Consider the following 14,464-nt stretch of genomic DNA (forward strand, 5'->3'; position numbering starts at 1 on the left):
GGATCCACGAACTTCGTTAATTCGGCGACGGTTCTCCTTGCTCCGTCAAATTGCCAGCTATTTGCTCTGTCTTCGCTGGACCTTTCTCGTTTCTCGTTCGCCCGTGAACGTGGCCAGACTCTATTATAAAAATCTCCGGGTAGGAAAAAAAAAAGAGCCGAACGAACGAATGGTCGAACGGGATCCTATTCGATACACTTCGTTAAACGTTCGAGTCTCTTCCGAACCGTCGACGTTTCATTAACTTTGCGAGCCTGGCCTCGTCGGTCCACGTGCCCAATTTCCTCGTCCACGCGACGAAAGTCGATTCCACGTCTCGACACCGATCTGCGTTCCCGTCACGACGACCTGGGATGCTTCTTCGTCGATCTTTGTACAGCGAACGCTCGCAACGCTCCACGAATCCGCGCGTCGACCGTAGGGGAAGACGCTACGCGCGACTCAGGAGAATTCGACTCCGTTACGGTGCCTGAATACTGGAACGTTACCATGGCTCGCGATTAGCCATCGACGCGAACGTTCACGTTTGAATTTTCTCGCTCGAGACTTCTCCGTCGAGTCTATATACAACTCTCCTGTATTCGATTCGAGCGCGTCACCACTTCTGGCTGATGGAACTTGCCCTGCGCGGACACCGACGACGAGACAGGCCTCTGCGGCATGGACGAGATACCTTTGCTCGACCTCTGCAGGCTGTAGTACACCTGGAACCAGTTCACCTCGAGTTTTCGACTTGGATTGAAGTTTTCATTTGCGTTGGTGATTTTAGGTGGAATATGGTGTATTATATTGGAGCATGGAGTGAGGCGAGTTGTACTGGAAAATTTTTGAGGGGTAGTCTTATGTGAGGTAAAGGACAAGTGTGACAGGGTGATTCTAGATGCCAAAATAATAAGAAAATCAAGAATGACAAAATTGCGTTTGGAGCTTCGTTTCGTGGTTAGTAATTATGTCTGACTTGTGACTTATTCTATTGCCAGCGTGCTAGCTAAGTCAGACGTAGCGACGTCGGTAGAATGAGGCAAGTCAGGCATATTTCGCGCGTAATTTAGGCCTTTTTAAAATTAGATACTGCTTGGAGGTCAGAAGTTGTCAGTGGATCTGATTGGCTGTGAAGAGAAATACATAGAAATGGTAAACACGCATTTTCCTTATTGGCCGAATTGGTCACATCTACTACTACTATTTACAGCGAATTGAGCACTCCTTTTGCTTCTCACTAAGAACTTCTGAGCTCCCAGTAGAACTAGCTTGGAATCGAAGCCCTAAATGCAATTTTGTTATTCTTTATTTTCATCTTACTTTCACATGTAGAATTACCCTCTTGAAATATCTGACACCTGTTGTTGAAAACTGTATATCTTTGTAGAAGACTATTCTCTTGGGCACTAAAATAGTAATTGTAGATATTTATTTTGTAATTTATAAATTTTAATGAAGAAATACTTCTCTCAACATTCGGCACATTCAAACAAGGCAGGCTTCATTGTTCTACATTCGACACAGAATCTCTCTGATACACAATCGAAATCCAAACAAATTTTTACATCCACTTATCCACGTTATTCTATGTAAATGGTTACTGTGATAGAAGTTGTACTATTATTAACATCGATACTTAGAAAACTGTGTCACAAAACAATTTGTTTAATATTCATTAAATACACACGTACTAGATAAAAATCAATAATTTGTGATTAAATATCGAATAGCGAAGAGCTCGTATAAATACAAGTGCGTGTATCGATACATTAGAAATTGGGTAACTTGAAATCGAGTTGATTAACAAGACACATCGACTAGCTAGTTCGATAATAAGAATAACAATACACTGTGAATTCTCGCGGTTACACAGAAAACAGAAATATGCACAGTAGATATTGGCTCGGTTAATTAAGGTGCACGGGTTGAGGAAGGGTTGATAGTATGGGTGCAGCTATTAAAATTATTCAGACACTTAATGGAACGAGAGCAGCGTCGAAGAGAAATGGAAGGCCTGTTTGAGGCGAGAGTTACGCACATCCAGACTGGGCCTTTCGAATTATCGAGAAAACTTGGACGTAATTAAACTCGCGGGAGCGCAGATAACCTAAGGCCTCGCTAAACTGGAAAAGTTAGAGTGGAAGGCGAATATTAAAGCGACCGATACCTCTCGATTTCTATCCCACACAGACGCTTTCAGAGCTTGCTATATTCGAAACAATTGCGTCGATGTAGCCGCGAGAAGATCGACCAGCTGCGCCGACCGAAGAGCCGATTAAATTACACCCTCAGCGAAAAAAGAAATTCAACCACCCTATTGAATATTGTATCATGCTTTATCGATCGTTCCCTTCTGTAATTCGTAACACTGCACCCCATCCCTCGCCGACGTGAAGCGTTAATTACCTCTCATCGATCAAACAGCTGTAATTAAACATATGTTTTATGAGATACCACGAAAAAAGTGGTCCAATTCAGTTTATACGTTGTAATGAGCTCACGAATTATCGAAACGATCTATGTAGATAAGTGGAATCTATTTCTGAAATATCGGTACCAGCTAGATGTACTAGTCGAGACGAGGATGTAATTATTTCAGATGAATAACAGCAGAGAAATTGGAATCTAGGTACTAATTTCAAGCCTTCTTTTAATATTTACACTACCTAACTGTGAATAGTCTTCAAGCATTAGGTTCTACAATTAGAAATAGTCTTTCGTAAATAGAGTATTAAGTTTCTGAAGCATATTTCTCAATAACTCAAACCTATAATAAATGTTAAATTAAGCTTGAAAATTGAATTTGATGAACTGATAAATCGACGAATTTTCATTCATCATCTCACATAATCCACTGTTCACTCGGTCACGCACTAAAAAAAGATGAAACAATTACTCACATTTTGGTTGTTACGCTGATTGTAAGCGTCCATCGCCATCTGTTTGAAGTCCGCCATGGTGGGTGGATGGTTGTACGTATTTGGCTGTGATACGTGATTCTGTGGGTAATTTATCGTAGGCGTTGGCAGGCAATCGGTCAACATTGGGTCCGATGGTAGGTCTAGACCATGCTGCACGATCGGCCTCTTCTCTGGCGAGATCGCGTCGTCCGAGGCTCGATCTTTCTTCCTCCGTTGCGGGGGTGTCTTGTATATCGGCGTGTACGTTAGTGGTCTTCTCTCTGGGAACAGATTCAACGAAGCCATGCAAAGTTCCATGTCTGCTAAGCAGATTAGTCGATTAAACCTAGACAAGAGAAGTCTCCTTACGGGCATGATAGAAACTTTTAATATGAGGGATTTATTCAACGTTCTCTTCCTCAACTTGTGCTTTAGTTATGAAGTAAATGAAGTATTGAAGATGGTGACAAGAATCGAGTCTGCCACTATTTCTCGTGAAAGTATGAAATTGCACAGGGTTCAAAATCAGAGATTATAGTATATAGGGTGGGTTACAGTATTATAATTCATTTTGTAATAACAGAGGAGGAAGAAATACGTGATCTAAATTATTAAGAACTTAATACTGTCTTTAAAGCTTCCTAGTAAAATGATCAAAAATTATAAGTGTAACATCTAACACTTTAAAGTGACCAGGCCTGTGGAAAGTTTCAATTTTTCGGTATACTTTCGGGAATGTATCCTATTGCTGCACGTCACTCGAATTGTTTCGCAGTATGTTGGCTCCTGGCGGGCACGTAAAGCTATCGGAGCTCAGGGAAGATTAGATAAAAATCATGAGTCACTTTAAGCCCGCAAAATAAAGCAAACAATCAAATATTGTTTAAAAAAAGACACATTGATAATAGTACCAGCAGCCTGATGTCAAAATGTATTGTAATCAAGTGTGATATACACTGCCTGATCGTTTCTCTTATTTACACGTGCCTGAACCCACTCACATGATTTTTACCTAGTCATTCTTAACCTACTCGCCTTACGTCCCCGCAAGGAGTCAGCATACTCCCAAAAAATTCAAGTGACGAGCATCAGTAGGTCATACTCCCAAAAGTATAGCAAAAGCTTGAAACTCTCCGCAGGTCTTCCAAACAATTTCAATGAAATCCTCATTAACTGAACCCTGGAACCATACTCACTAATTACTAATTACTAAAATCATAACCAGAATCTTGGGGAAGCAATGGGAGTGCAAGTACAGAATAATCAGAAAGCTGTCGACTCACCATACTCGTTGGGTATGATATCCGGATCGATGTCATCGACCGCCTGCTTGGTCTGGGGATGCACCGGGGTGGTTGCACCTGCATTAGGTGGCTCGCACACGATGGGAGCGTGCTTTGGACTTCCGGGCCGGCCGTTCGAGTGCTTCCGGTAGAGCGCTGCTAGGATTCCAGCTACGGCCAGGGCCAAAAGGGTGGCTGTTGCCGCCAGGCCCAGCAGCAGCGGGCTCAGCATCGATGCGTCCGTGGTGCCTATCACGTGAGCAATGCAAAATGCTCGATCAACCGGAACTTCTATCGGGGCTACCTATCTGCTCTCCCTTCCTCTGCTTTGTTCTGCTTCCCGATTATTGTGGCCAAGTATATTTTTAACCCGGCGACCTCCTCCCCTCTCGGAACCCTCTGACCTCCCCGCTGACTGTTCCACGAGAGCTCGGATTTTGTCACTGGACGCCGCGAAATTTATTGTTCAGTTGGCATTGTTCCCTTTAGTCACTTCTGAACGGGTTGTGTCCGTTTTGTTTCAGAATTTCCCGCGAGCTATTTTGAGATATTCAATTGTGGTCGTATGTCGACTGATTTGGTATGAATTTTCGAATTGTGTACATGTGTGGAGGGGGAAGGGGGGTTGGAAAAGGGATGGAGCTTAGAAATGGGTTTTCTAAGCTGTAAAAGCATAACTATATTTTTATATAAGGAAGTGTGTAAGAGAGTGATATTTTAGAGAAAATAGTAGAATAAGACATTCACTGGTCAGATATGTTGTTCATATGCAGAACTACAGCTTGTGTTTGTTGACTCTCTCTTTTGTCTAATTTTGTATAGTATAGGCTGAAGTATAACAGTACCTTTTCACAAAAATTCTGTTATATATATCATACCACTGGTAGCCACACTTTATTCTGAAAAATTCAGGAAACTCTACGGAACTTGATGAATTTTTTTCAGGACTTCTTTTAGAGCAAGTTTCAAGTTTGAAGCCTCCCCTTTTTAAAGAGTCTTTAGAAATTGATCTACGATTTTTTTTCGCCAATTTATTACAGTTTGAATAGAAAGTATTCCACTGGCATGAGTACAGTGCAGTGACGAAAAGATCGATATTTGCTCTGCTATAACTTTGCGAAAAAAAATCGCACAGCAGTAAGCCTAGGCTCGTTCTACAGGGCGAAGACTCTGCTTTCTAATCTCTGGACTGTACTTTTCTAAAGATGTTCTTCTGCCCTACTACAGGCCAAGAAAGACAAGGTTCATTTTCCTTAAAAATTCTTCTAGGAGGATTTCTAATACCTAACAGCCACAGTAGGTATTTAGAAAAGGTACGAAGATCAAATCTGCATCTAACCAATTTCATGCAAAACACAAGCTATTATTATCATACACTCCTTTAACTAGTTTCCAACAACCTACCCTTACCTAAATCATAACAACACACACACCATCGACTAACTCGATTTCATGATCCAATCGGATCAAACACAGGGCCAACAATTCTTGTATACCCATACCAGTTCGTCTCCCTTCACGACCTTTTTCCCATCTCAGCCATACCTCTGTTTCATGGACCCAGGTTCTCGCGGTAGCTTCGACGTCGGGTAGGTCAGCTTAATAAGCAGAACGATAATTAACGAAGGTATGTCAATTACAACGCTATTACGGTTTACTCGACGTATATAATTAGATGAACGTTCTTGCATCGAGTTCCAACGATGTGCACCACGTTGCCCGCTGGTTCATGGGCACGCTTCGATCGTCGTGGTAGGGGAAGGCGCGCGTGCAAACGCGTGAAAGCGTGTGCACGCGTCGCTGCGGGGGGGAAAACGTAAATCAGCCGTTAGGAGCTGCAGTCGCTTCGTGCTTTAATCGAGGCAAAGCCAGTCGCGTCGATGTTGCGCGTTGTAAATTTTGTCTGGTGCGTGGATGTAAATTATTAGCGCTGCGGCCTCGGCTTGTTTTCGAACGACGATTTTTGACGAGAAACTGCTGCCATAGAGCGGCATCGATAGGTGCATATTGTAGATCGCTAATTAGTGCTTGTTTAGTAAGCATTGATAAGTTTGTTGAGAATTAATGAACGTCCTGTCTACACAGTAATTATCGATTACACACTTCACTGGAGTGATTGTGGGTAGATGGAGTATTTTGGAGAAACGATTCAACTGTGTTTGGAGATTGATCAAATATTTTTCTTTTCTCATATTTATGGACTGCATCATCCATGTTTCAAATATTAATTCGTTTACAGTGAAACAAAACAGTGGAGAATCTATAGGCCATTTTCGTTTGTGAAATATTGAACGAAAAGTAGAGAAAAATTGAAATGTGAAAAATTAATTTATAATAGGAAGGATAAAGATTTTATAAAATGTGTATTGAAATTGATAGTCGAGGATAACGTGTTACTGTATCATTTTGCTTAAGAATTCTTCATGTTACACTGTGGAAAGGTTCTAAGGCATCGCTAGTAGAATAGACTCGTCATTGGTCAGACATCATAATTTGCTATGTGTTTTACTATAAGTTTTATTGTTTTCCACATTATATGCAAGTGACATTATTTATATTATATTATATTTATACTACAACTTTATACTACAACTCTACAAAATATTGAGTACAGGAAGCAAAGAATAATTCACTCGGCAGTGAAAAAAAGTGGCGAATATGCCCACATGTAGGCAGTGATCCAAAACATTGTTGGCTCTAAACGTTCTGGCTCTTCTCCTGCGCCTAATAGACCACAGGTAGTTTCACAGCCGCGTACCTCTTATTTTCATGGAAATTTCGCATCCGTAATGCCTTTCTATCCGCCAAGCACGTTTCAAAACTACGTGGAACAAAATCGATAAATTCACGAGAAATTTAAAGCGGAGCATCAGAAATGAAAAATACTATTAATAAAGTACAATTAGACTGCTGTCCACAAGGAGCACAAAACAACTACAAAAACGATTTAGTGATTCGATAGTGCACAATGATGAAATATTCACTTCTTCCCCTCACTAATCGTCGGGTCCATTAATTTGCCAACGTTTCATCCATCCGCAGGTCAACGTGAACAGTCGCCGCTTGATGCGGCGTTTTCGAATTCACGCGGTAGAACGAGCGTTTAAATTTCAAGCACGGGGACCGTTTTGTGCCCTCAACAGCGCGCTTGTGCTCGACTGCGTTTCCATTTCAATGCTCGCTGCGAAAAAACGAAACCATGGAAGGCAGCGATCCCCTCTGCCGTCCCATGGAAACGATGCTCGACGCACAGCGCAGCGGAACAGTAGGGAACAGACGTTTACCATTGGCACGGCATCGCGAATCCGGAGAAAGTAATTAGCGGCGAGATGCAGTGAATTTGCAAACGAAGTGGCGAGAAAGAAACGAAGGGCACGACAGAGAGATGACGACATTATTTCTTCGTACGCTGTGTGTCTGAAAAGTCCTCGTACTTTTCTCTGAATGCACTGAAATCCCATTGATATCGCGCAGTAAATACAGTCACCCTTCTTTTCACTTTCAAACTACTGAATGTTTAAATTGACAGACGTGCAAATTTGAAAATACTCGTGTATTCAAATATACAAGTTTTCGAATTTGTAAATATATAACTTTTAAAATAGCGTTACACTGAAAATCCTTCAGACAAGCAAATAGTACATCTAAATCAAGAAAACAGATTTCACTTGTCCCAACCACAACATTTTACGCGTGTCCCGTACGCAATTAACAGCAATTCGAACATGTTTTATAGTCTTAACGAGATGGCGGAGAAATCGCGAGACTATTGCGAACCGAAATTACGCGACGCGGTTGAACCAGGACCGCTTGTGTTATATCCAAACGTTCAACAGCAACACACCGCGCAATTGAATTAAACAACGGAGAAATAGAGGCTCGGGAACGTTCTCTTTCACCGTCGTCTATTGCATTTACATTTTCTCTGTAACTCCGTTTAATTTGGCATGCCCGCCAGCGCGTAATTTAATTGTATAATAGTGGGGCGGATGGTGGGATATGGGCGTTGCCGCAAATATTATCGTGTTTCCTGAAAAACTGTAGTCTCAATTGTCTCTTGGTGTGTGTTGCAACGTTGACTATAATTGGAGCTTTGTCCAAGATCAATACTTGCTACTCAGTGATACGTTAGTATAATTATACATTTTTAGAAAAAAGTGAAATAAGTTGCGTTGCAATTAAAGCTTGAAATTCTTTATCTATCGGTAATTAATTTAAAAACTTTTTTTTACAGTCAAGTAATTGCTTAGCTTTGTTTTTCACGATTCTGCAACAGCATTCTGTTGATACTGGAAAGAGCGAATTTGTATGTATAAACGAGATAATGAGTGTATGCAAATAAACCTTTTTGAGTATTATGAGCAACTCGGTGCAATTATTTTTTTTACGTAGCTCATTGTCGCGCGAAGTAGGTTATTGTATTCCCAGAATTAATGCGCTCGTAGTCGCACGAATTTTAATTAATTGATTTCGATATTCTCTTAAATACGTTCACCCGCAGACGGTGGCAAATGAAGTTTTAATTAAAATGTGCCAGGAGAATGTTAGATTTAAAATCGCAATCAAATGACTAGTCCGTTAATAAAATGTGCATAAAATAATACTGAATACAATTCGACTATCCTTTCAGGGTAATCAAATTTTATCGTTGCACAGTGAAATTGGCGATATATCACCGCTTTTATAACGGTGACGATTAACTTTTAATTTCAGATCAAGTTTAACAACGTGTAATACGAATCTCATTTGGAATTCGAATGGCATTTTACTGTTTGCGTTGGTGCACTCCTTGAAATTGTAGACTGTTATCTTTGTTGTATTCTGTTACACGTTTTCTAATGAAGAATTCTAACTTTAATGAAGCAGGAGCATGTTAGCACTATTGTTAGACGAAATTTCATGTCAATAAATTTTTATTGAAGAAAGTGAATATCAAGAAATTATGTACTCATCATTTAAATCATTTATATTATTTCCTTAGAGTAAAAAGTGATCCTATGCGACTGGAATATTATTAACAATTTCAAATATTTTTTCATTCTTCCTTAAATGTGATATTACTTAAATTTGATCACTGAAGATATGTAAAAGAGCGTACTTTTAAAGAATAATTCAAATTAAAGTATTGTCTTATATCCATATTCTTATTTTTTTCTTATATTTAATTTAGTCTGTTATCCCTAACCCAACAAATTTAGTCGATCATGTCGTCATCCAATGTAAATGTAAAATTAAATATGAAGGATGTAAAAATTTTAATTTCAAGATAACCCCAAAGGGTCAGCAACATCAGACACCAGATCCCTCGAAAATCCTAGAAGAATCCTCACTCAAGATGAAATTTCATTTGTGGCAGCCATTACGGATTAAAAAAAGCGCAAATAGCAAGAATATTGCGTCTCGACTAGAGCTTAATCCAGCGATATAAAAAGAATTCGCGCTAGCCTTATCATATTTCTGCCAGAGATACGACCGAGTAGCTGCTTACACTAGAATATATATCCCCGATATTGAGTGTAATTAAACTTTTCCCGCCGCGAAATTGGTTGCTCGCCGTTCCCATCGCTGTCTCTTTGGCTCCCACGGAGGTGGAGCACGCTCGACAGGAGATTAATCGATCGCCGTGGAAAATGGCGAGAGCAAAATTGCCGAGGGGATAGAAAAAAATATAGCAATTCGGCAATTCCCCCTCAATTTTCGTCGTCGATAAACGTTTGCATTTGCCGAAAAGACGAAGGCCCGCTGATCCGTGCAGTTTGCACAATGTAGCGTCGATGGATCTAAATAGTAATCCCCACGAATTGGAGAACATCCCACGTTGCGGCTTCCGCGCGCGAATTGAGTGAACTTTCGATGGGGAATGCGTGATGCTTTTAACATTTCCCCCTTTCATCTTTCCCTCTTTCTCATTCGCTTGCTCGTACGAGGGAACACGGTCGAATGAAACATTTGATCTATTGTTTCGCGATACGCTGATCGACTTCAGTTGCTAGCCTTTGCGCCGAAGGAATGATTTCCTTGAGATGAATCCTACACACGTGTGTGCATTTGAAAACGTGGAAGTAGCGAGCTTTTATGTATTTCGTAATATTTGAGTCGATGCAATCCTATCTGTGAGCTTCTATCAAATTCCTGTTTCATCTTTCTTAGTGGAAAATCGTTTAATAGAAAATCATCTGTTGTCTTGGTAAACTTGTTTCCCTTCGAAACGGTGAGAAATAATGTCCCCATCTTCCTCAAATGAAAATTGTTCCACATTTTCATCGACTTTGATAAATTTCTTGCTCAATGACGTGTAATAGACCTTCAAAAGAATTAACGATCCAAAATCGCGGCGACAATCCGACATTTCCAATGAACCAGTGGCGTAACGAGTTTCGAGTTTAACCATGGAGCCGAATCGTAAGACTTGTGTCTCAACTATTCCCATTGGTGGGGCGAATACACTCGGGGGTTGGCTTAAATACGTTCTCTGGACTGTTTGCGTTAGAGCTCCAGCGGAACTGGCGTTCCATTACTAATTGTGGCAGAAACAGAGGCAAATAACGAAGGAACGACGGGAACACGCAACGCCACGTCAACCGTTGCCAAATATTGATATACCTACTGCTAGGTTGCAGTAACGACGGTGAAGTTACCAAGCGGTAACGCACGATACAACCGACGTCGCCTTTTATGCCGCGGAATAACAGGGCTGAGCATGCACGAAATTCTTAGCATAGACACGTCGCATATCCGACAGTAACATTGCGTGCCCGCTTACGTTTCCGCTTGCCCTACCGCGACGCGTCCCGTTGCTTAAATATTTAGCGAACAACTTCCTAGTATGTTCCTTAATAACGAGAATGGTATCATTTCGCGTGGAGCAGTAGAGGAAAATGCGGTGAAACAAGGGAATGCTATTACGGTGTTTAATTTCTACAGACTATGTTGAAAAGAGGCGTAGAAACTTGGACTGTAGCGGTGGATGAATTAAATGAAATAGTGCCTTATTAAGGAAATACTTTCAGGTGTGTAGAAGTCTGTGATTGGGTTATTTTTCAAGGTAACGTAATGGGATTATTCTGTTGGAAGTTATTAACTATAGCTAGCTGGGAAATATGGAAGGTAGTACAGAATGATGAATAATTCATGAGAAAAGATTAATACATTAGGTGCCCGCAATAACACATTAATTTTCTATTAATCAATATGGCATAATATTCTAGTTAATCTAATTTAGAATTGTGACCTACATGGAAATAATGAAATTGTTATAACATAAAATATCTCACTGATTAAAACAGTTCTATTATGAATTTTACTGTACCGTGACTTTCGAAGTAACCTTACAGATTAAAAGTCTACGCTTATATTTCAATGCTTCCCCTGAATTTTAGTGTTCACCGAACTCAGTAGAATTCAATTTCTATGTAAATATTGGAAAACTTCAGGAATATCAAAAGCTGATGTGATCGTCAGAGAAATGCATGATATTAAAAATCCCTGCATTTGTTCCACTCAAAGGGATCATTTCGACAGAACTATTGTATTATTCAAGGGTTCGCTTATCTCAGTTTCAAGTATTAATTAATTCCTCATCGGATCAGCAGTGTCATTTTTGTACCTCTATTGAGCTTTCTGTTCGTCAAACACATGTTAGCATTCGAAGTGAAAAATTTTTTACATCGATTTTCAGGCTCCAAAAATTTTACTGAGTAACATCTCCTTTACAGGAATTTGAAATTCTATGCGAAAATGCAGACGAATTTCTTCAGGATTACCAGCGTTTTTCAAATGCACGCCTCCGTGCAATTAAAATTTGATTTCCAAATCTCGCAATTAATAAAGCATTTTTGAAACGTCCTCGTATTTTCCGTATTTCATAATAAAAAATACAAGTAACTGAAACTAGTTTAATAAATTCTACAAAAAATCACATAATAATGGACGCAGTGAACGTTCTACCAAAAAAGATTAAAATCACCGACAATTCCCAGAATGTCCTCAAAAAAAGAAACACATTACGATTTAAGGTACTTTTTCCTTTTCGCTGAAGACAATTCCTGGAATGTTACTAGCGATTCTCGATCGAACAAGAAGCAAGATAGCAAAACGTACCATCAAACACCCATTCTTCTTTCGGGCTTACTCTTTTGATTCACGAAGCGTGGCATTCCCGAACGCCGTCCGCCTCGGTACACGAGAAATTTCGTTTCGGTAGGAGTGTTGACAGATAGCTTAGGTGACAGTTGGCAGCTGTCACCTAAGCAGACAGGCTGCATAATGATTTCAAGTGCATGCGCCGGCGACGACGTTCCTACGGAGGCGAATGGGCTGTCCGCGCGTTTTGTTTCAGCCCCGTCGTCTCTGCATTGTTTATGCAAGCGGAACAAAGTGCATGGTCAACACGACGTTACGACGAGAGAGAGAGTGCCTTAAGTGCATTCAAATTCCGCTCTAGAGGAGTCGCACTCATAAAGCTGCGAGGAGGCTATTCACTTAAAATTCTCAACCATTTTCGACGTTATTCACTGTTGCTCTTTGTTTACCTTAAGACGATGGAACTTGAATGGATAAATCGGCGGACAGCCGCCACCGACGTTTATTCTTGCACCTTCAGCGTTCTTCCTCACGATTTTATCGGCCATTCCTTTATTGGATTCCCGATATTTTACCTCCAATGTTTGCGTGATAATTTAGTAACGTACGAGGTCATATGAAAATAGTATTACGTAGTATCTCTCACATGACAATTTTTCCTTTTGCTTCATTTCCAGCAATATGTACTGAAAAAGGTACGATTGTAGCAAAATATAAGTAACCTGTGTGACGAAACAGTGAAACAGAAATAGAAAAGCAGTTAAGTAGAGTATGGCCATATGTGATCCGACACTCATTAAAATCCAACTTGATGCACTATTTTAAAAACTGCATTCGGTAGCATTCAAAAGACATTAAAAAATCTTCCCTTCTCGTTACCTAAAGCGAAAATAAATACCTCCTAGAAGTAATAAAGATCACAATTCTAATTTTGTAAATATGAAAAACAGGGAAACTCTATACCCACTGTTCGCTAGTATATCTTCTCACACAAAACATCAAGAATACGTTCGTGTTACCCAGCGCTAAGTCAGCTAATAAATACCAGCTTAATCCCTTCGCGATAAAGCAACAATCGTTATCCAATGTAGATCTACGCCTGAGCTAATTTGCTTTTCTTCTTTCTCGCAGGTTTACCCAGTTCACGGATAAAGATCGATCCAAGTAAGAAGGGGGAAAAGGAAACAACGTGACGTCGCTTTTGCCAGAGGATAGCGGGGTCTGGGACTTGCACAGAGTTACGAAGCCGTCGGGGATCGAGCAGGAACTTTTCTGCGTTCTAAGCTGGCCGGAAGTGCGCCGCGTGCGAGCGGCTCGGCCTTAAGGCAGCCGAGACAATTCGTCCTAAATCGAAGCAATCTCGCGGAAACCCGAAACCAATTTCGAAAGAATTGCATTCTAAAACCATCCGCGTGCTAGCTCCGGGCCAAACAACCAACCACCGTGCATACGATCGAGAAACGTCGATCCGGCCGAATGCCGAAAGTTGTCGGAGAATTCGTGGCCCAAGTCAATATCCTACTAACTCAAGAAGGGAAACCAGCCCCAAAACTACACTCGTCCCCTTTTCTTTTGTTCCCTACTTGTCCTGAAAATATACGCTGCTGATTCATCGAGGGGGTTTTTGGGATGCGCTACTTCCGCTTTATATACTTCGACTGTTCTTTTATTAGCTGCACGAGGTGAAACTTTTGAACGAGAACTGTCTTTATGCGTGCAAATGTAGGGTAAATTTTTTGGAAGAGTTGAGATACTAATTCCTATTAGGAAGTTTGAAAATTATATTTAATATTAGCCTGAGTTTAGATTATAATATATGAGATTAGACCTACTATTTTTCTGGAATTGATTTTTTCTGAGTTTGTATTTTCTTAATGAAAATTGTATTACTGATATTGCAAGCAACAGTAAAGAGTCAATTACTTACTGTGAAGCGGGGATACGGTTTGTACGTAGACTGCGAACTTCCTCTGGAAGTGTTTGTTCACCGCAACTTACGAAACTTTCTCGAGGGATGTATTTTGAAATTTTTAGAAAATTGAATTGGGTGCGAGTCTCAAAGGATACGAATCCCTAACAAGAGATTCTTTTTAATTTTTAAACGATTAAAAGTTGCACGAAGCTGGAGATGAGCTGCGAAAATATGAGGATCCTTCCTCTGAAATTTGAAAAGTTCCCAACACAAATGGTTCCTTTCTCTTTGATATTAGAATAATT

The 14,464-nt window shown here is 40.4% G+C and overlaps 1 protein-coding gene across 3 annotated transcripts in view; it reads right to left on the reverse strand.

Moving 5' to 3' along the window:
• Positions 1 to 160: 160 nt before the first annotated feature.
• The window catches only part of LOC143178792 (nephrin), a 128,456-nt gene continuing 114,152 nt past the window's right edge, over positions 161 to 14,464 (reverse strand). The window contains exons 10-13 of one of the 3 annotated variants that reach the window (XR_013001852.1): positions 4,166 to 4,414; positions 2,883 to 3,163; positions 2,150 to 2,406; positions 588 to 704 (exon numbers count right to left, since the gene is read on the reverse strand). Coding sequence is in view for 2 of the 3 variants with exons in the window: in XM_076377640.1 (XP_076233755.1) it covers positions 561 to 704; positions 2,883 to 3,163; positions 4,166 to 4,414 (674 nt within the window). In the remaining variant the exon portion in view is untranslated. Of the gene's footprint in view, positions 705 to 2,149; positions 2,407 to 2,882; positions 3,164 to 3,193; positions 3,229 to 4,165; positions 4,415 to 14,464 lie in introns of those variants that run through there. The other 2 variants (XM_076377640.1, XM_076377641.1) reach the window with 2 other exon arrangements.

This window comes from Calliopsis andreniformis, chromosome 5, assembly GCF_051401765.1.
Source record: "Calliopsis andreniformis isolate RMS-2024a chromosome 5, iyCalAndr_principal, whole genome shotgun sequence".
Classification (NCBI taxonomy): domain Eukaryota; kingdom Metazoa; phylum Arthropoda; class Insecta; order Hymenoptera; family Andrenidae; genus Calliopsis; species Calliopsis andreniformis.